The sequence below is a fragment of the Pseudophryne corroboree genome, chromosome 6 (genome assembly GCF_028390025.1).
Source record: "Pseudophryne corroboree isolate aPseCor3 chromosome 6, aPseCor3.hap2, whole genome shotgun sequence".
In the NCBI taxonomy this organism is placed as follows: Eukaryota; Metazoa; Chordata; class Amphibia; order Anura; family Myobatrachidae; genus Pseudophryne; species Pseudophryne corroboree.
In genome coordinates, this window is record NC_086449.1 from 359,943,674 (window position 1) to 359,966,216 (window position 22,543).

Genomic DNA, 22,543 nt, shown 5'->3' on the forward strand with positions numbered 1-22,543 from the left:
GAAAGGATCCAGAAAGGTCCTGATGACTGAGACGGAGGTGTAAATTTCCAATAGCAACCCAATCACCAAGCAAAGGCGAGTACCGGGCACGATCTAACAACCATGTTATCTGTAAACATTTTCTTTGAAGGATTGTTAGTTCAAAAAGAAAAACTGTATCTGTAGGCTCTGTGACAACGGTTGAAGATGGATGCATAAAGAAATGCCAATCCAGTCTTAATATCCATATGGACCGGCATCCATTGAGTGACTATCACTCTCTAGTGGGTAACGTGTTGAACCAAACAGATTGTTGGGTATGCTCTCAAGTACCTCAGGGTCACAGCAAATCAGGGCTAGTACCATTTCCTTTAACGGTAGGGGAGGTACTTGAGCTAAAGGGTGGGAGACCGGTGGACAGGAGGTTTAATATCTCCAGCCCTCCTAGTTTGAAGCTCCACCAATACCATGTGGATAGGTCCCTCTTATGTTTTAACATCTCCAATCCTAGAAAACCGGGAAATTGGGAAGTGTCATGGAGCAACCTTTCCATGACCTTTTCACACAGAGCAGATAGAATGCCTACAGATACAGAGCTCGTACGCCACATAGCCAGTAGAGGAAAATCTTTTCGGTATCGATATACCTTAGGAAATAGGATTACTAGAGTTGGAGAGGTATCACCAGGATACTGTGCACATATCGTACAAACTGATACGTGCATTAGACAGATGGAAGAATTAGGGTCAGGAGATTTCACCTGGAAGGTTTGTAATATGGTCATGTCCTTCTCCGTCCCTTATGTTCTCCCCGATGATGCATATTTCATATGCGGGAGAAAGGCGTACAAGTGGCTTGCCCCAAACTCTGAAGGATTGTGTTATATTGGAAAAGTATTGCCTGAAGTAATGACTGTTACACATGACAAAATGAAGGATATACACCGTGGTGCCCAAGCTCCTTATACTCACACTCACTACGAACACCGAGTTAAAAGACAACTGTCAGAAAGGTTAGAGCATCCGGCCTCTGATCTTATCCATGAATCCACCGGGATTCAGGTTCTGGTAGCGTTAGATTTCACTCGTACCGCTCGAGGAGTGATGAATTATAGATACATTTCCGCACTCGCCAATTTGTTAGATAATATCACTGAAATGTATGATGACACGTTTAGATACACTGGAAGAGAACTTCAAGCTTACAAAACAGAACTAGTTCAGCATAGGATGGTTCTTAATTACCTTACAGCAGTAACAGGCGGATATTGTGTTACTTTGGCAACACAGTACGGTATAAAGTGTTGCACGTATATCACAAATAGCACCGAGGATCCGATAGAGGTCATAGACCAAAAGATGGACGATATTCTGCAATTAAAGTGGGAATTTCGTCGAAAACACAATCTCACCCTTGCTGCTGTAGGTAATGAGCTGACTGGTTGGGTGTCATGGTTGAACCCGCGAAATTGGTTCTCCGGTTTGGGAGACTGGGCTCAAGGAGTCATAATGGATGTTGGAAAGTTTCTACTATGTATCTTGGGTGTCATTATATCGATTGGATTGATATTTAGATGCGGGCAGGCTTTAATGAGGTGCAAACAAAGTACAAAAGTGATGAGCTTGAGGAGTGAGGAAACTGTAATTAACCTGGATTTGATTTATGACCCAATGCTAGAAACCATGACGTAATGATGTAATGAGTATACGGTCCGTCTTTCACCCATTTCTATGTTTTCCTCCGAGGTACAAAGACCCACGTAGACGAAGGATTTGATGAGCCAAGGGGCCGACAACGGAAAGATGGAAAGAAGAAGAGCAGACGACCTGATATACAAGATTTTGATGGACAATGCCATGGGTACCCCAGTTTCCCTAGGAACTTTAAAATCACGCTAGCCCAACATTTTTTGTAAATCCATGGACGTTGTTTGCTTTACTCACGATTTATGAGCAAAAGCACAAAGAAGAAGACTCCAATCAACCGACACCAATCAAGACCTCAATCGACGAACGTACATTTCCCTGACATAGAATATCATTGCATTTTCCATAAGTGTTCTTTATCTTCATCTCTACAACCCTCAGGTAATGACACACATAGTCGATAGGGAATACAGGCACAGATATCAGCAACCACATACTTCCCTCATTCATGTATCATCAACTAAAATGTGCATCCCCATTTTGTTGCAACTGAAAGCCGAAATGAGCTCGGTAGAGTTTGACAGCCCATCCACAGACCCTTAATATGGGATAAGAAGGAATTCAAATGTATACTTCGCAATACCTCGAAGCTTGATTTACAACACGTTCGGCACGATGATACATGACCCCCCCAAACATGGACGCATACACACATGCTTCTGCTATCTCACCAGGTCATACCCTTTTCACACCTACTCCTCTCTCCTCCCCTACCCAACCATGGAAATGTATTAACCCCTGACATATATTTTTCTCTTTTTGAAATGTTTTAGGAAGTGGCAGTTATTGGTGACTGCCAAAGGGTGGACTGTCAAAGTCAGAAAAATATTACATAGAGAGACCATATAAACTGCACACATATAAGCCGCTATACTTGCAAATATGCGCAGCGAGCACAGCAAACACCAGACGTCATGGAGATTTAGAATTGGCTGATGAATTAATGTCATGGATGTGTATCATTTGAACCGAACCAGATAAACACATCATGTTTGGTATTGAAGCAAGCAGAATAAGGTGTGGTTTAGTTTGAGACCTATTGTGTTGTCGTGGGACATTGCAGCGGATAGATATGATTATATGTATAAAAGTTAAGATCAGCTTTGTTGGGAACAATGGATGATCAACTAAGTTTTCAGGTCTGAACCTGATTAGCATATACAAAGAGAACAGTGATTCAATACAAAAGCTAGAGAGACCCCTCCCCCAGATACTGGTCAAACAGGAAGGTAGTGGTCAGGTGTGGCCTCAGAGAACAGATGTAATGTAGCTACACTCACACACAGACACACACAGCTACCTGGCACCCAGCAGCATGGAGGCTACATCCCCAGGACTGACCAGGCACCAAAGGCTAAGTATTGAATCCACATGGCTAGATAAGGGAATATAGACAGATTGCTTTCTGGTTTAAATAGGATGTTGTAGCTTGGTTGTGTGATTGTTGGGTGTTAGTGTTGGTGCCCTGTGGAATCTGTGATGGTAGCTGGGATCTTGTTAATCATAAATACCACCATGCAGTAGTTTTGAATATGTGCTGGTAGCAATGGCAGGCTGATACTTGTGAGTACATTGTGATCTGGTCTTGTGATGAATATGCTCTGGTTAGTGAGATACTGAAGGTGATTTGGAATGTGAAATTATAAAATGGTTCTAGGAAGTTGGATTACATTGTGAAAGGTGATTTGGAATGTGAAATTATAAGATGGTTCTAGGAAGTTGGATTACATTGTGAAAGGTGATTTGGAATGTGAAATTATAAGATGGTTCTAGGAAGTTGGATTACATTGTGAAAGGTGATTTGGAATGTGAAATTATAAGATGGTTCTAGGAAGTTGGATTACATTGTGAAAGGTGATTTGGAATGTGAAATTATGAGATGGTTCTAGGAAGTTGGATTACATTGTGAAAGGTGTTTTAGATGGTTTGGAATTGTAAAATCAGAACATATGCATTGTTTTGAGGCTTGGACATTTTGGAGTAAAATGGAGTCTTGTGTTTTCTGCTATGTGATTGTGGTGCCATGTGTTTGGACCTGCAAATCTAAAATGGCTGCTGCTGGATGTCTTCCCCTCCCCCTTTCAGGCATGTGGTGTGGTCTTTGGAATCAAGTGGAGGTTTCTCAAAATGGAGTCTAGCTTCCATCCCATGCTGTATTCAGCATTGACTAACTGCGCAGCGATTGTCTCTCACATATGTAGTTTTATCTGCAACCATGTTGTCTCTTATGTAACGTAATCATTGTTTTTTCTGTGAGCCAATTTCTCTCATCTCTCTCTCTCTCTCTCTCTCTCTCTCTCTCTCTCTCTCTCTCTCTCTCTCTCTCCCTTCTCCTTTCTCTCATATCTCCCCTAGACTAATATAGTATTGTATTGTATTGTATCTAGGTCAGCGTAGTATTGTCTATTTGTATTTATTGTTTAGTTCTGTGGTTAGGAAGTCTCTGTTATATTGTAGTGTATCATATGTACTGTTATCCTTTTTTTTTTTACAAGTATATTAGATATAATACAGTTAATAGGCTTTGGAACCCTAAACCAGTATCTGTGTATTTTCTATAGTGTTAAGTGTTCACTTGAGCGTCGGTGACGCACAAGCAGCTTTGTAGTTAGTCAGGTTACCCAAGGTTGCACTTACACCCTGTACTCACATTAAGGTATGCAGTGTATTTCATTGATATAAGGTTTTACATAAAGGTATAGTGTTGTGAGCGTCTGCATCGCTGGTGACCTCCTCGTGGTCTCGAGCGTAAGCTACGCCATAGCGAATCATTTCCCTAGACATAACCAATAACGTGTCCTGTGATCACTGGGCCGCGAGCGAACGTGACGCTTGAGCGTCTCGCCTACGGCTGAGCGATCGTTACGCAAATAGCGTACCATTACGGTACTTCTTAAGTAAACAGCGTACAGTGTTCTTAGACTTCTTAAGGTGTTTTATACGACAAAGGAATTCAGCATTGTCACCCAGTTCGCCTCTCAACATGAGAAGACGCCGTATTATCAGGCGCAGTCTTTTCGTGGGCAAGCGGGCAAAAGGTTCCTCATTTCTGCTCCGTGACACAGGGAGAGGAAAAAGGCTGCAGAAATCAGCCAGTTCCCAGGAACAGAAAACCTCTCCCACCTCTGCCAAGCCCTCAGTATGACGCTGGGGCTTTACAAGCAGAATCAGGCACGGTGGGGGCCCGTCTCAATGAATTTCAGCGCGCAGTGGGCTCACTCGCAAGTAGACCCCTGGATCCTTCAGGTGATATCTCAGGGGTACAAATTGGAATTCGAGACGTCTCCCCCTCGCCGTTTCCTAAAAGTCGGCTTTACCGATGTCTCCTTCTGACAGGGAGACAGTTTTGGAAGCCATTCACAAGCTGTATTCCCAGCAGGTGATAATCAAGGTACCCCTCCTGCAACAGGGAACGGGGTATTATTCCACACTGTTGTGGTACCGAAGCCGGACGGCTCGGTGAGACCGATTCTAAATCTAAAATCTTTGAACACTTACATACAGAGGTTCAAATTCAAGATTGAGTCACTCAGAGCAGTGATTGCGAACCTGGAAGAAGAGGACTACATGATGTCTCGGTACATCAAGGATGCTTACATTCATGTCCCAATTTACCCTTCTCACCAAGGGTACCTCAGGTTTATGGTACAGAACTGTCACTATCAGTTTCAGACGCTGCCGTATGGATGGTCCACGGCACCCCGGGTCTTTACCAAGGTAATGGCCGAAATGATGATACTCCTTCAAAGGAAGGGAATTTTAGTTATCCCTTACTTGGACGATTCCCTGATAAGGGTAAGATCCAGGGAACAGATGGAGGTCGGTGTAGCACTATCTCAGGTAGTGTTGCGGCAGCACGATTGGATTCTCAATATTCCAAAATCGCAGCTAAAAGATTCCGACGACTCGTCTTCTGTTCTTAGGGATGATCCTGGATACAGTTCAGAAAAAGGTGTTTCTCCCGGAGGAGAAAGTCAGGGAGTTATCCGAGCTAGTCGGGAACCTCCTATAACCGAGCCAAGTCTCAGTACATCAATGAGATGGTTCTGGAAAAAATGGTGGCTTCCTATGAAGCAATCCCATGCGCCAGATTCCACGCAAGAACTTTCCAGTGGGACCTGCTGGACAAATGGTCTGGCTCGCATCTTCAGATGCATCAGCGGATAACCCTGTCACCAAGCACAAGGGTGTCTCTCCTGTGGTGGTTGCAGAGTGCTCATCTTCTAGAGGGCCGCACATTCAGGACTGGGTCCTGGTGACCACGGATGCCAGCCTGCGAAGCTGGGGAGCAGTCACACAGGGAAGGAATTTCCAGAGCTTAGGGTCAAGCCTGGAGACATCACTTCACATAAATATCCTGAAGCTAAGGGCCATTTACAATGCTCTAAGCTCAGCAAGACCTCTGCTTCAAGGTCACCCGGAATGAATCCATTCGGACAACATCACGGCAGTCACCCACGTAAACAGACAGGGCGACACAAGAAGCAGAAGGGCAATGGCAGAAGCTGCAAGGATTCTTCGCTGGGCGGAAAATCATGTGATAGCACTGTCAGCAGTATTCATTCTGGGAGTGGACAACTGGGAAGCAGACTTCCTCAGCAGACACGACCTCCACCCGGGAGAGTGAGGACTTCACCCAGAAGTCTTCCACATGTTTATAAAACTCGACAAGTATTGCGCCAGGTCAAGGGACCCTCAGGCAATAGCTGTAGACGCTCTGGTAACACAGTGGGTGTACCAGTCAGTGTATGTGTTCCCTCCTCTGCCTCTCATAACCAAGGTACTGAGAATTATAAGATGGAGAGGAGTAAGCACTATATTCGTGGCTCCGGATTGGCCAAGAAGGACTTGGTAACCGGAACTTCAAGAGATGCTCACGGAGGATCCGTGGCCTCTACCTCTAAGAAGGGACCTGCTCCAGCAAGGACCCTGTCTGTTCCAAGACTTACCGCGGCTGCGTTTAACGGCAGGGCGGTTGAACGCCGGATCCTGAAAGAAAAAGGCATTCCGGATGAAGTCATCCCTATCCTGATCAAAGCCAGGAAAGATATAACCGCAAAACATTATCACAGCATTTGGCGAAAATATGTTGCGTGGTGCGAGGCCAGTAAGGCCCCGACGGAGGAATTTTCAACTAGGTCGATTCCTACATTTCCTGCAAACAGGAGTGTCTATGGGCCTGAAATGGGGGTCCATTAAGGTTCAAATTTCGGCCCTGTCAACTTTCTTCCAAAAAGAACTAGCTTCAGTCCCTGAAGTTCAGACGTTTGTGAAAGGGGTACTGTATATACAGCCTCCTTTTGTGCCTCCAGTGGCACCTTGGGATCTAAATGTAGTTTTTGGGTTCCAAAAGTCACATTGGTTTGAACCACTTAAATATGTGGAGTTAAAATATCTCACATGGAAAGTGGTCATGCTGTTGGCCCTGGCCTGGGCCAGGTGCGTGTCAGAATTGGTGGCTTTATCCTGTAAAAGCCCTCATCTGATTTTCCATTCGGACAGGGCGGAATTGAGGACTTGTCCTCAGTTTCTCCCTAAGGTGGTTTTCAGCGTTTCACCTGAATCAACCTATTGTGGTGCCTGCGGCTACTAGGGACTTGGAGGACTCCAAGTTGCTAGACGTTGTCAGAGCCCTGGAAATATAGGTTTCCAGGACGGCTGGAGTCAGAAAATCTGACTCGTTGTTTATTCTGTATGCACCCAACAAGCTGGGTGCTCCTGCTTCTAAGCAGACTATTGCTCGTTGGATTTGTAGTACAATTCAGCTTGCACATTCTGTGGCAGGCCTGCCACAGCCAAAATCTGTAAAAGCCCATTCCACAAGGAAGGTGGGCTCATCTTGGGCGGCTGCCCGAGGGGTCTCGGCTTTACAACTTTGTCGAGCAGCTACTTGGTCAGGAGCAAATACGTTTGTAAAATTCTACAAATTTGATACCCTGGCTGAGGAGGACCGGGAGTTCTCTCATTTGGTGCTGCAGAGTCATCCGCACTCTCCCGCCCGTTTGGGAGCTTTGGTATAATCCCCATGGTCCTTACGGAGTCCCCAGCATCCACTTAGGACGTTAGAGAAAATAAGAATTTACTTACCGATAATTCTATTTCTCGTAGTCCGTAGTGGATGCTGGGCGCCCATCCCAAGTGCGGATTGTCTGCAATACTGGTACATAGTTATTGTTACCAAAAAATCGGGTTATTGCTGTAGTGAGCCATCTTTTCTAGAGGCTCCTCTGTTATCATGCTGTTAACTGGGTTTAGATCACAAGTTATATGGTGTGATTGGTGTGGCTGGTATGAGTCTTACCCGGGATTCAAAATCCTTCCTTATTGTGTACGCTCGTCCGGGCACAGTATCCTAACTGAGGCTTGGAGGAGGGTCATAGGGGGAGGAGCCAGTGCACACCAGGTAGTTCTAAAGCTTTACTTTTGTGCCCAGTCTCCTGCGGAGCCGCTATTCCCCATGGTCCTTACGGAGTCCCCAGCATCCACTACGGACTACGAGAAATAGAATTATCGGTAAGTAAATTCTTATTTTTACTAGTGCCAATTATGGGGGGTATGGGGGGGGCGCCGACGGATTTTTTGGCTTGGGGGAGAAAAATTTCTAGTTACGCCACTGGATGACCTGATAGAGATTCACTGCCCATCCCAGCATCTCAGACCCCTACCATTTGTCCACAAAAGTGTACACTGGCCCAAATCCTGCAGTCTGACACTGATGATGATGTATCAGACGCAGAAGAGGGTGAGGTGGACTTTGGAGGGGGGTATGCAGCTCTGTCACAAGGAATACAGGCCCTGATAGAAGCTATTAGAGAAGTCCTGCACATTCCTGACAAGGTGGCGGAGGTGGATGAGGAATCTTATTGTAATGTAAAAAATAAATCCTCTGCTACTTTCCCTGCTTCAAAGGAGTTAAATTCTCTGTTTGAAGAAACTGGGTTAATCCGGACAAAAAGTTTCAGATCCCTAAAAAGTTACTCACTTCCTTCCCGTTTCCTCAGGATGATAGGAAAAAGTGGGAAAATCCGCCGATTGTTGACGCATTGATAACAACCCAGTTAACAGTATGAAAACAACCTAGCATCATTCAAGACCGATGCAACTATAACATAACCCTTATCGAAGCAATAACTATATACAAGTATTGCAGAAGTTGTCCGCACTTGTGACGGGCACCCAGCATCCTCTACGGACTACGAGAAAAAGATTTACGGGTAGGTTTAAAATCTTATTTTCTCTAACGTCCTAGAGGATGCTGGGACTCCGTAAGGACCATGGGGATTATACCAAAGCTCCCAAACGGGCGGGAGAGTGCGGATGACTCTGCAGCACCGATTGAGCAAACAGGAGGTCCTCCTCAGCCAGGGTATCAAACTTATAGAACTTTGCAAAGGTGTTTGACCCCGAGCAAGTAGCAGCTCGGCACAGCTGTAGTGCCGAGACCCCTCAGGCAGCCGCCCAAGACGAGCCCACCTTCCTAGTGGAATGGGCCTTAACCGATTTCGGTAACGGCAATCCTGCCGTAGAATGCACCTGCTGAATCGTGTTACAGATCCAGCGAGCAATAGTCTGCTTTGAAGCAGGGCCGCCAACCTTGTTGGCTGCATACAGGACAAACAGTGCTTCTGTTTTTCTGATCCTAGCCGTTCTGGCCACGTAAATTTTCAAAGCCCTGACCACATCAAGGGACTCAGAATCCTCCAAGTCACGTGTAGCCACAGGCACAACAATAGGTTGGTTCATATGAAAGGATGAGACCACCTTAGGTAGGAATTGAGGACGGGTCCGCAACTCCGCTCTATCCATATGGAAATCCAGATAGGGGCTTTTATGTGATAAAGCCGCCAATTCCGAAATTCGCCTAGCCGAAGCCAATGCTAACAACATGACCACCTTCCAAGTGAGATATTTCAACTCCACTGTCTTAAGTGGTTGAAACCAATGTGACTTAAGGAAACTTAACACCACGTTAAGGTCCCAAGGCGCCACCGGAGGTACAAAAGGAGGCTGAATATGCAGTACTCCCTTCACAAAAGTCTGTACTTCAGGTAAAGAGGCCAATTCCTTTTGAAAGAAAATGGATAATGCCGAAATCTGAACCTTAATGGAGCCTAATTTTAGGCCCAAATTCACTCCAGTTTGTAGGAAGTGAAGAAAACGGCCTAGATGGAATTCTTCCATAGGAGCATTCCTGGCCTCACACCAAGAAACATATTTTCGCCATATTCGGTGATAATGTTTAGACGTCACGTCCTTCCTAGCCTTTATTAGCGTAGGAATGACCTCATCCGGAATACCTTTTTCCGCTAGCATCCGGCGTTCAACCGCCATGCCGTCAAACGCAGCCGCGGTAAGTCTTGGAACAGACAGGGTCCCTGTTGCAACAGGTCCTGTCTTAGAGGAAGAGGCCACGGATCTTCTGTGAGCATTTCCTGCATATCTGGATACCAGGTCCGTCGCGGCCAATCTGGAACAATGAGGATTGTTCTCACTTCTTTTCTTCTTATTATCCTCAACACCTTGGGTATGAGAGGAAGAGGAGGAAATACATAGACTGACCGGAACACCCACGGTGTCACTAGGGCGTCTACCGCTACTGCCTGAGGGTCTCTTGACCTGGCGCAATACCTCTGTAGCTTTTTGTTGAGGCGGGACGCCATCATGTCTATCTGTGGCAGTTCCCACCGACTCACAATCTGTGCGAAGACTTCTGGATGAAGTCCCCACTCTCCCGGGTGTAGATCATGTCTGCTGAGGAAGTCTGCTTCCCAGTTGTCCACTCCCGGAATGAACACTGCTGACAGTGTGCTTACATGATTCTCCGCCCAGCGAAGAATTCTGGCGGCTTCTGCCATTGCTACTCTGCTCCTTGTGCCGCCTTGGCGGTTTACATGAGCCACTGCTGTGATGTTGTCTGACTGGATCAGAACTGGTTGATCGCGAAGTAAGGTCTCCGCTTGACGTAGGGCGTTGTATATGGCCCTTAGTTCCAGGATGTTGATGTGAAGACAAGTCTCTTGGCTTGACCAAAGACCTTGGAAATTTCTTCCCTGTGTGACTGCTCCCCAGACTCGGAGGCTTGCGTCCGTGGTCACCAGGATCCAATCCTGAATGCCGAATCTGCGGCCCTCGAGACGGTGAGCACTCTGCAGCCACCACAGGAGTGACACCCTGGCCCTAGGGGACACTGTGATCAACCGATGCATCTGTAGATGTGACCCGGACCACTTGTCCAGTAGATCCCATTGGAAAGTCCTCGCATGGAACCTGCCAAAGGGAATGGCCTCGTATGATGCCACCATCTTTCCCAGTACTCGAGTGCAATGATGCACTGACACCTGTCTTGATTTCAAAAGGTTCCTGATCAGAGCCATAAGTTCCTGGGCTTTTTCTATCGGAAGATAAACCCTTTTCTGGGTCGTGTCCAGAATCATGCCCAAGAAAGGCAGACGAGTCGTAGGAACCAACTGCGACTTTGGAATATTGAGAATCCAGCCGTGTTGCTGTAACACTTTCAGTGAAAGAGATACGCTGTTCAGCAACTGCTCTCTTGATCTCGCTTTTATGAGGAGATCGTCCAAGTACGGGATAATTGTGACACTTTGCTTCCGCAGGAGCACCATAATTTCCGCCATTATTTTGGTGAAAAGCCTCGTGGCCGTCGAGAGACCAAACGGCAATGTCTGAAATTGGTAATGACAATCCTGTACCGCAAATCTTAGGTACGCCTGATGAGGTGGATAAATGGGGACATGAAGGTACGCATCCTTTATGTCCAGTGACACCATAAAATCACCCCCTTCCAGGCTTGCGATGACCGCCCTTAGCGATTCCATCTTGAACTTGAACCTTTTCAAGTATAAGTTCAGAGATTTTAAATTCAATATGGGTCTGACCGAACCGTCCGGTTTCGGGACTACAAACATGGTCGAATAATTACCCCTTCCCTGTTGAAGGAGGGGAACTTTGACCACCACCTACTGAAGATACAACTTTTGTATTGCATTTAACACTAACTCCCTCCCTAGGGGGGAAGCTGGTAGGGCTGATTTGAAATATCGGCGAGGAGGCACCCCTTCGAATTCCAGCTTGTAACCCTGAGACACAATTTCTATTGCCCAGGGATCCACTTGGGAGTAAACCCACATGTGGCTGAAATTCCGAAGACGTGCCCCCACTGGGCCCGACTCCGCCAGTGGAGCCCCAGCGTCATGCGGTGGATTTTGCAGAAGCCGGGGAGGACTTCTGTTCCTGGGAACTAGCTGTGTTGTGCAGCTTCTTTCCTCTGCCCCTACCTCTGGCAAGAAAGGACGCACCTCGGACTTTCTTGTTTCTTTGTGAACGAAAGGACTGCATTTGATAATGCGGTGCTCTCTTAGGCTGTGAGGGAACATAAGGCAAAAAATTTGACTTTCCAGCTGTAGCTGTGGAGACCAGGTCCGAGAGACCTTCCCCGAACAATTCCTCACCCCTGTAAGGTAAAACATCCATATGCCTTTTTGAGTCTGCATCACCTGTCCATTGCCGAGTCCACAGGACCCTTCTGGCAGAAATCGACATAGCGTTTATTCTAGAACCCAGTAGACTAATGTCTCTTTGAGCATCTCTCATATATAGGACAGCGTCTTTAATATGCCCCAGGGTCAATAATACAGTATCCTTATCTAGGGTATCAAATTCCTCAGATAAGGTATCCGTCCATGCCGCTACAGCATTACATACCCAGGCCGACGCAATTGCCGCTCTTAGTAAGGTACCCGAATGTGCATAAATGGACTTCAGGGTACCCTCTTGTTTGAGATCAGCAGCATCTTTGAGGGTAGCCGTATCCTGGGACGGCAGGGCTACCTTTTTGGATAAGCGTGTTAAAGCTTTGTCCACCCTAGGGGAGGATTCCCATCGTAACCTATCCGTTGGCGGGAAAGGATACGCCATAAGAATCCGTTTGGAAATCTGCAGTTTTTTATCTGGAGATTCCCAAGCTTTTTCACATAACTCATTCAGTTCGTGTGAGGGGGGAAAAGTTACCTCAGGCTTCTTTCCCTTATACATATACACCCTCGTGTCAGGGACAGGGGTTTCCTCTGTGATGTGCAAAACATCCTTTATTGCTATAATCATATATCGAAGGGATTTAGCCAATTTTGGCTGTAACTTTGCATCATCGCAATCGACACTGGAGTCAGAATCCATGTCGGTATCTGTGTCAACAATTTGGGATAGTGGGCACTTATGAGACCCCGATGGTCTCTGCGACATAGGGTCAGGACCGGTTTGAGACCCTGACCGCCCCAATGCATCAGCCTTGTCAAGTCTTTTATGCAAGGAATTAACATTATCATTTAAAACCTTCCACATATCCATCCAATCAGGTGTCGGCGCCGTCGGCGGAGACACCACATTCATTTGCTCTCGCTCCTCTCCCACGTAGCCTTCCTCGTCAGACATGTCGACACAAGCGTACCGACACACCACACACACACGCAGGGAATGTCCTTTCTGAAGACAGTTCCCCCACCAGGCCCTTTGGAGAGACAGAGAGAGAGTATGCCAGCACACACCCCAGCGCTATAATATCCCAGGAATAACACAGTAAGTTAATGTTAACCCAGTAGCTGCTGTATGTATAGTTTTTGCGTCTAATTATGTGCCCCCCTTCTCTTTTCAACCCTCTTCTACCGTGTATCAGCAGCGGAGAGCCCGGGGAGCTTCCTCTCAGTGGTGCTGTGGAGAAAAAATGGCGCTGGTGAGTGCTGAGTGAGAAACCCCGCCCCCTCGGCGGCGGGCTTCTGTCCCGCTTAAACAGTAATTTCGGTGGGGGCTCATACATATATACAGTGCCCAGCTGTATATATGTGTCTTTTTGCCAATATAAGGTCCCAAATGCTGCCCAGGGCGCCCCCCCCCTGCGCCCTGCACCCTTACAGTGACCGGAGTATGTGAGGTGTGGGGAGCAATGGCGCACAGCTGCAGTGCTGTGCGTTACCTCTAGTGAAGATCATGAAGTCTTCTGCCGCCTGTGAAGTCTTCTTTTCTTCTCATACTCACCCGGCTTCTATCTTCCGGCTCTGTGAGGGGGACGGCGGCGCGGCTCTGGGACGGACGGCGGGGGTGAGATCCTGCGTACCAATCCCTCTGGAGCTAATGGTGTCCAGTAGCCTAAGAAGCAGGACCTAGCTTCAGAGAGTAGGGCTGCTTCTCTCCCCTCAGTCCCACGATGCAGGGAGTCTGTTGCCAGCAGAGCTCCCTGACAATAAAAAACCTAACAAAATACTTTCTATCAGTAAACTCAGGAGAGCTCACTGAAAAGCACCCAGCTCCTCTGGGCACAGTATCAAACTGAGGTCTGGAGGAGGGGCATAGAGGGAGGAGCCAGTGCACACCCAGAACTAAATTCTTTCTTAAAGTGCCCATGTCTCCAGCGGAGCCCGTCTATCCCCATGGTCCTTACGGAGTCCCAGCATCCTCTAGGACGTTAGAGAAATAGTCTTACTTGTCCCTGGGGCAGCCTGGATGACTGCAAAATTGAGACCACTCTCAAATACCTTTTACACAGCTGTCGGGGTGGCCCAGATACCCACTATTGCTTGTGCATGGATCACTTGGGCCATTGCAAAATGGTCAGGTAATCTAATTGACGGGTTAGATTCCTTATCCAGGGGGCGAGACAATTTTACTCCTACAGCATATACAGGACTCGGCTAATTTTATGGTGGAAGCCATAACGGAAATTGGTTTGCTATACGCACGCACCACTGCCGTGGCAGTGTCAGCACGCAGGGGCTTGTGGCTACGCCAGTGGACTGCGGGTGCGGATTCCAGGAAAGGCGTGGAAAGCCTGGATACGTGGATATCCAAGGCTACGGCGGGTAAGTCTACATACCTTCCTTTCGCAGCACCCCCAGCTAGGAACACCTACTCTACTTCAACTCTGCAGTCCTTTCGGACAGCGAAAATTAAAAGTAAATCCAAAGGTTCTTCTACAGCCTTCAAAGGCAATAGAGGTAAACCCAGGTTCACAGGAACAGACTTCCGGTTCTGATTCCTCAAAGCCTTCAGCATGACGGTGGACCACACTGCCTGGAAGACAGGCAGGTGGGAGCCCGATTAAGATATTTCAGTCACATATGGGCAACATCATGCCTGGATCCCTGGGTCAAAGATCTTATCGCCCAGGGCTACAGACTGGAGTTTCTGGAACTCCCACCTCACAGATTCTCCAAATCGGGCTTACCAGCTTCTCCAGAAGCAAGCATGAATTTACAGGCGGCAATTCAAAAACTGGTTCAGACTCAGGTCATTGTTCCAGTTCCACCTCACCTGCAATGTAAGGGTTATTATTCCAACCTGTTTCTGGTACCGAAACCGGACGGTTTGGTAAGGCCCATTTTAAACCTCAAGTCACTGAACCCGTTTCTGAGAGCGGTGATCTCAGGTCTGGAGGAGGAGGAATTCTTGGGGTCTCTGAATATCAAGGATGCGTACCTTCATATTCCGATTTGGCCACCTCGTCAGACTTATCTAAGGTTTACATTACAGGACTGTCACTACCAGTTCCAGGCCCTGTCATTTGGCCTCTCCATGGCACCAAGGGTGTTCACCAAGGTAATGGCAGAGATGATGTTTCTCCTCCGCAAGCAAGGAGTGAACATAATACCACACCTGGACGATCTGCTGATAAAAGCACCTTCCAGGGAGAGGTTGTTAGACAACATTGCCCTCTCAACACGACTACTCCAGGATCACGGGTGGATTCTTAACCTGCCAAAATCTCACCTGGACCACACACGAAGGCTTCCGTTCCTGGGGATGATACTGGATACGGAGGCACAGAAGGTATTCCTTCCCTTGGAAAAGGCATTGGTAATCCAGTCGATGGTGCGGGATGTTCTCAAGCCAACCCGGATATCGGTGCATCTATGCGTTCGCCTTCTGGGGAAGATGGTAGCCTCTTACAAGGCACTGCAGTATGGAAGATTTCACGCAAGGCCTTTCCAGCTGGATTTGTTGGATAAATGGTCTGGATCGCATCTTTACATGCACCAGAAGATACGTCTGTTGCCAAAAGCCAGGATTTCTCTTCTGTGTTGGCTTCAGACTTTTCACCTGACCGAGGGCCGAAGGTTTGGGATTCAAAATTGGATTCTGCTAACCACTGACGCAAGCCTCGGGTTGGGGAGCAGTCACCTAAGTGGAACAGTTCCAAGGAAAATGGTCAAGTCAGGAAACCATTCTTCCAATCAACATTCTGGAACTAAGGGCCATAAACCACACCCTTCTACAGGCATCACATCTTCTTCAAGATCACGTCATTCAGGTTCAGTCAGACAATGTGACGGCAGTAACGTACATAAACCGACAGGGCGGAACGAAGAGTAGAGCAGCAATGTCGGTAACAAAGATTCTCCTCTGGGCAGAAAGACATGCTGTGGCGTTGTCGGCAATCTTCATTCCGGGAGTAGACAACTGGGAAGCAGACTTCCTCAGCAGACACGACCTCCACCCAGGAGAGTGGGGCCTTCACCCGGAAGTGTTCAGGTACTTGACACGTCGGTGGGGAATTCCACAAATCGACATGATGGCCTCTCGACTCAACAAGAAGCTCAAGCGGTATTGTTCCAGGTCGAGAGACCCACAGGCTGTGGCGGTAGACGCTCTGGTGACTCTATGGGTCTACCAGATGGTGTACGTGTTTCCACCACTTCCACTGATCCCAAGAATTCTAAAACGAATAAAGAGGTAAAAGGTTCAAGCAATTCTTATTGCTCTGGACTGGCCAAGAAGGGCCTGGTACGTGGATGTACTGGAGATGCTCCTAGAGGACCCGTGGCCTCTACCTCTTCACAAGGATCTTCTACAACAGGGGCCGTTCATCTATCACGGCTAACTGCTGCTACGTTTGACGGCATGGAGGTTGAGCATCAAATTCTGGCCTGGAGAGGGATCCCGGACAAGGTTATTCCAACCTTGATCCAAGCCAGAAAGGGGGTAACGTCTAAACATTACCACCGTATTTGGAAAAAATACGTCTTTTGGTGTGCGAACAGGAAATTTCCTGCGGTGGAATTTCAACTGGGATGTTTTCTCCTTTTTCTGCAGTCATGAGTGGATGTGGGCCTATGTTTGGGCTCCTTGAAAGTCCGGATTTCGGCCTTATCCATTTTCTTCCAGAAACAATTGGCTTCTCTCCCGGACGTTCAGACGTTTTTGAAGAGTTTTCTGCACATCCAACCGCCCTTTGTGCCTCCTACGGCACCTTGGGATCTCAACGTGGTGTTGCAGTTCCTGCAATCGGAATGGTTTGAGCCTTTTGCAGCATGTTGACGTCAACTTTCTTACATGGAAGGCCATCACACTGTTGGCATTGGCTTCGTCAAGACGTGTGTCGGAGCTGGGGGCGTTGTCTCACAAAATCCCCTATTTGATTTTTCATGAAGATAGAGCTGAACGCGTTGAAGATCTATGTGAAGCGGACAGCTCGTCACACAAAATCGGACTCGCTGTTTGTTCTCTATGATCCCAATAAAATTGGATGTCCTGCTTCAAAGCAGTCTATTGCTCGCTGGATCAGGCTTACTATCCAGCATGCTTGTTCTATGGCAGGTTTGCCGGTTCTGAGATCTGTACAGGCCTACTCTACTAGGTCGGTGGGTTCTTCCTGGGCGGCTGCCCGGGGTGTCTCGGCTTTACAGCTCTGCCGAGCAGCTACTTGGTCAGGTTCGAACACATTTGCCAAGTTCTACTAGTTCAATACTTTGGCCTCTGAGTACCTTCAGTTTGGTAAATCTGTTCTGCAGGAACCTCAGCACTCTCCCACCCGGTTTGGGAGCTTTGGTACATCCCCATGGTACTAATGTGGACCCCAGAATCCTCTAGGACATAAGAGATAAAAGGATTTTAATTACCTACCGGTAAATCCTTTTCTCGTAGTCCGTAGAGGTTACCGGGTGCCCGCCCAGTGCTTCGTGTTTTCCTGCACTGTTACTTAAGTTTTGTTGTTGGTTCAGCTGTTGCTGTTCATGTTAAATTTTGGTTAGCATGGCTTTCCTCTTGTTTGTGTGTGCTGGTTCGAATCTCACCACTGTTCTTTTCTATCCTCTCAAAGTATATCCGTCTCCTCGGGCACTGGGGGTCATTCCGAGTTGATCGCTAGCTAAAAATGTTTGCTGCGCTGCGATTAAGGAAAAATCCGGCACTTATGCGTATGCGGCGCAGTGTGCACGCGTACTTTCACAACAGCCGATGTATTTTTACACAAGGTCTAGCAATGCATTTCAGTCTCACTGCTGGCCGTAGAGTGATTGACATGAAGTGGGCGTTTCTGGGTGTCAACTGACCGTTTTCAGGTAGTGTTCGTAAAAACACATGGGTGCCAAGAAAAACGCAGGCGTGGCTGGGCGAACGCAGGACGTGTTCGTGACGTCAAAACAGGAACTGAACAGTCTGAAGTGATCGCAAGCGCTGAGTAGGTCTGGAGCTACTCTGAAACTGCACAATTTATTTTTGTAGCCGCTCTGCGATCCTTTCGTTCGCACTTCTGCTAAGCTAAGATACACTCCCAGAGGGCGGCGGCTTAGCGTTTGCACGGCTGCTAAAAACAGCTAGTGAGCGATCAACTCGGAATGACCCCCACAGCTTCTAGACTGTGTCTGGTAGGAGGGGCATAGAGGGAGGAGCCAGCGCACATTATTGAATCTTAAAGTACCCAAGGCTCCTAGTGGACCCGTCTATACCCCATGGTACTAATGTGGACCCCAGTATCCTCTGCGGACTACGAGAAAAGGATTTACCGGTAGGTAATTAAAATCCCTTTTAAACTACTTGAATTGTTATTGGGTTTTTGTTTTTTTACATAATATTTTCTTTTCCTTATATTTGCTGGGCATTGTTACATGCTGAAGCACTGACATTATTTCCATTTGTCATTGCCCATTATTCCATCCACAGTTTACCTTTTTAGATTTCAGGAGTTATAACTAATACCCATTTCAGACCGCCAATGGCAGGTCGCACCCGGGAGCAGTAAATAGTGCTTCCTGGGTGCAACGCGTCTCATCACCAACCCAGCAATATGCAGTGGCGTGCGCGGAGGTGGCACTTGGAGATCAGATGATCTTCAAGCGCAGCCCATCCATACAGTGTGAACGGGAAAACGGGTTTCATCGACCCGGCAGCCCGTTCAAAACGCACAGCGACCAGGGTTGAAACAGTGATAAACCCTGGTCCCTGCCAGGGTTGAAATACTGGGTCCCATGACACGGGATATTTCCCTTGGGCCCTTTTAGACCGCACAGCAATCCGGGTTATGCACGCTAATGTGCAATAACCCGTGTTCCAAGCTGGCAATCTAAAAGAGGTATGATTCAGGCTGCTTCTTGTGTAGATATACTATAATGTGACCGTGTTTTCTTACAGTGTAATTGTGGTATATTTTTTCAGATTGCTAAAGTGTATATATGTTCAGCTACACCGTATTCTCTAGTAGTAGCATAAATTAAGATTCACCATTCATCCTGTACCCATAATACATAATACATAATACACAGTATAGAATTTTACACATAAGAGACTTACACATTTTAAAGAAACATACATTTATATTCCAGTTATAGACTGAAGATGTGTGCAGTTGCTGCTCTAGAGCTGGTACACAAATAAAGAGTATTAATATAATAAATATATAACAGGCAGTTATTAATGGGAAGTATTTGCATGAGGCACAGCGGATTATCGACAAAGGACTGTAACTCACATACCATATTCAAACAACTGTGTATATCCTTAATTTTATTAATAGCTGTCAACATACTGTAGATCATGCTAAACTCATAGGGGGATATTCAATTGTTTGAAAAGTCAGTTGGGAGTCTGTTTTTTTCCTATCTAATAGACAAAAAAAAAAACAGACACCCAACCGACTTTTCAAACATTTGAATTCCCCCCATAGAGTAATAATACTTTATTGTCTACACTGCAGGTCCCAAAATGCATTTGTGCTGCCTAAAAAATGCCACAAAATATTTCTGGGTGATTTTGTGCTTGTGTGATTCATGTTATTCTCTTTGTGCTGCGTGGTGTTGCTATGCCTCTATTGACTTATTGTAGTGGATGTGGTGAATAGTTTGTTTTAGTGACAACCTCACGGATTTCTTAGTAACCTGGGACACACTGATTTGGTGAATATATTAGCATAGACACTGGTGTTCTATTCTGCTTTGCATATTGACAAACTCTTACTGGGACTGCATGGCAGCGGCTGGAAGCCTGCAGCAGATTTATTATTTTGTAGAAACTATGGGGCTAATTCAGTAAAGATCGCTGATGCTATCCGTACTGCACTTCTCTGATGTTTGAGTCCTGTGACCACAGCGCAAATATGCGAACGCCTCTGCCTGATTGACAGGCAGTGGTGTTCGCAGGGAGGGATGGGGGTGGCCGGGGGTTGTGGAAAACGGGCGTGTGGCCCCAGTATTCCAGGAGTGGCGAGGCCAAGGACTGCGTCGCGAGACACAGTTTCCTTTGCCAAGGAAGACGCACTGCGACGGCAAGGTTGAGAAAGCTGAAACCCGGTGGCCGCGATGTTCATCTGAGATGTGATGGCATCGCAAGTGCAGGGAGGAGGTGGTATGCACCTCATCCTGCATTTGCATTGCTAAAGACTGCAATTGCAAAGCTGCTGCGAGCAGCTTTGATATTTGCAAGCCTTAGTGAATTAAGCCCTATGTTTGGACCTGAGGCAGGACGTTTGTGCCTGAGGTAGAAAACCCTTGTTTCACTGATTGGGGAAAAAAATGTCATTTCCTTTTTTCTAAAGTTAGAGAGTTTTATTGTTATTATCTATTTTAATAAGTAATACCTGCTAATATTTTCACATTGGTCTCATGATATAATCCCAATCTGGACAATCCATTCCCTGTTGGGGCAATGGTGTACCTCTTTGGTGATAAGCCATACCTATTTTTGGTATCAAAGCTGAAGGCTATGGGCCTAATTCAGGTTGGATCGCAGTGTGTGATCCAACGGGAATCTTTGCTGAAAATATGCAGGTGCATGCGCAGCGCCCATCCTGCGCATGCGGCCGCATTTTCTGCGGGGGCCACAGAAAATGCAATTGCCTCTGCCTGTCAATCAGACGGAGCGGACAATGCTCTGTTTCCAGGAAGAAGACGGAGTGTTGCGAAGGCAGGGCCATATGAACGATGGGCGCGAACGCGAGCGTGTCGGGGACGTGATCGCAGCCCACCGCCACGATGGGCAAGATGGTGCCGGGTCTTAGCTGCGCCCGCAGGAGCCATCACTAAATTCTATGATGAAGCAGAAATTGCGAGGCGATCGCAATTTCTGCTTCATCAAGGGGGGAGGTGCCAGTCAGCATGCTGGGCAGCCTTGCCCAACGATGGGTGGCCCCCAGTATGCTAGGAAAAGGATAGCAATTTCTCGGAATTAGCAGAATTAGCGATCCTTACTTAATTAGGCCCTATATCAGGAGTGACAATAATGTAATTTTGTGTATTGTTTTGTTTTTTAATTCAGCAAGATATTCCACTGGGACAGTAAACCAAGAAAACAATGCAAGTCTTCTATACAGTATATCTCTCTCCTTTACCTTTTATCTATTAATTGTTCCATATGTGTGTAGCTATAAACTAAATAATTACTTACCAGATTTATGTATATATGAAATAAGTGCATACTTTTTCCATTTCCTTAGACCTACACAGTCCTTTACGGTTTCTGGTGTTCAGCAGCTAGTTTACCATGACTACGGAAGTTCAGATTGGAACCTGGAAACCCCACAGGCCTCGGGGTCCAATTGCAGCTTTGTATAGCAGCCCAGGTCCTAAATATGCCTTACCAGGAAATACGGGTAAGTGAGATTTATATATAGTTCAATGTTCTCCCCAGAATTCTTTTTCAGCCGGGTGGCATCAAGAAGTAGTCGGGTGGGGGTCCTCGCAATAAGAAAGTGTTAAAATCCTGACCTAATACTTAATATTGGGGGGTAATTCCAAGTTGATCGCAGCAGGATTTTTGATAGCAATTGGGCAAAACCATGTTTACTGCAGGGGAGGCAGATATAACATGTGCAGAGAGAGTTAGATTTGGGTGGGTTGTTTTATTTCTGTGCATGGTAAATACTGGCTGCTTTATTTTTACACTGCAAATTAGATTGCAGATTGAACACACCCCACCCAAATCTAACTCTCTCTGCACATGTTATATCTGCCTCCCCTGCAGTGCACATGGTTTTGCCCAATTGCTATCAAAAAACCTGCTGCGATCAACTTGGAATTACCCCCATTATACTTAATTCTGCACAATTAGTTTGTCACAGACACAATTACTGCCCTGCCATAGAATTCTAAGCAGCTCCTAGATAATCCCCCCTACTAGTTGGCACCACAGAAGGCTAAGCAGCTCCCAGATTCTGCCCTAACTTTCTGGCACCATAGTTGTTGTTGTTGTGTTTTTATTTGGGTTTTTTTTAACAGCTCCCAGCGTATACTACACAGAACAGAGAGACACTGAAACTGTGTTCACTGATGTTCAGTCAGGCGCCTGTTCCCGCCCGAACAGCTCGCCCTTGCTTTTATTCAGTGGGGAGGGAACGCAGACCTCACTCTGCACTGTCATAGCATAGGACACGTGCCCGCTCCCTGCCGCCCACAACATTGACCTTGCAACCAAAGGAGTCCGTACCCTGACACCCACCACTCTCGTCAATTAGACCTTGTTGCAGGTGGACACTGATTCAAGACAGAGCGCCCGATGGGATGATCTTATGCCACTGACGTCGGCGTAGCCATTTCACAGTCATGTATCTTCCCATAGGACGGGCCGTCCGTAATCCGTGTCCA

The 22,543-nt window shown here is 46.9% G+C and overlaps 1 protein-coding gene across 2 annotated transcripts in view; it reads left to right on the forward strand.

Annotated features, from left to right (window-relative positions):
- The window catches only part of LOC134932321 (ciliary microtubule associated protein 1A-like), a 121,719-nt gene that overhangs the window by 27,387 nt on the left and 71,789 nt on the right, over positions 1 to 22,543 (forward strand). For both annotated transcript variants that reach the window (XM_063926642.1, XM_063926643.1), the window contains exon 2: positions 21,397 to 21,552. In XM_063926642.1, the coding sequence (XP_063782712.1) occupies positions 21,444 to 21,552 (109 nt within the window). In that variant the 5' untranslated portion in view covers positions 21,397 to 21,443. The remainder of the gene's footprint in view (positions 1 to 21,396; positions 21,553 to 22,543) is intronic.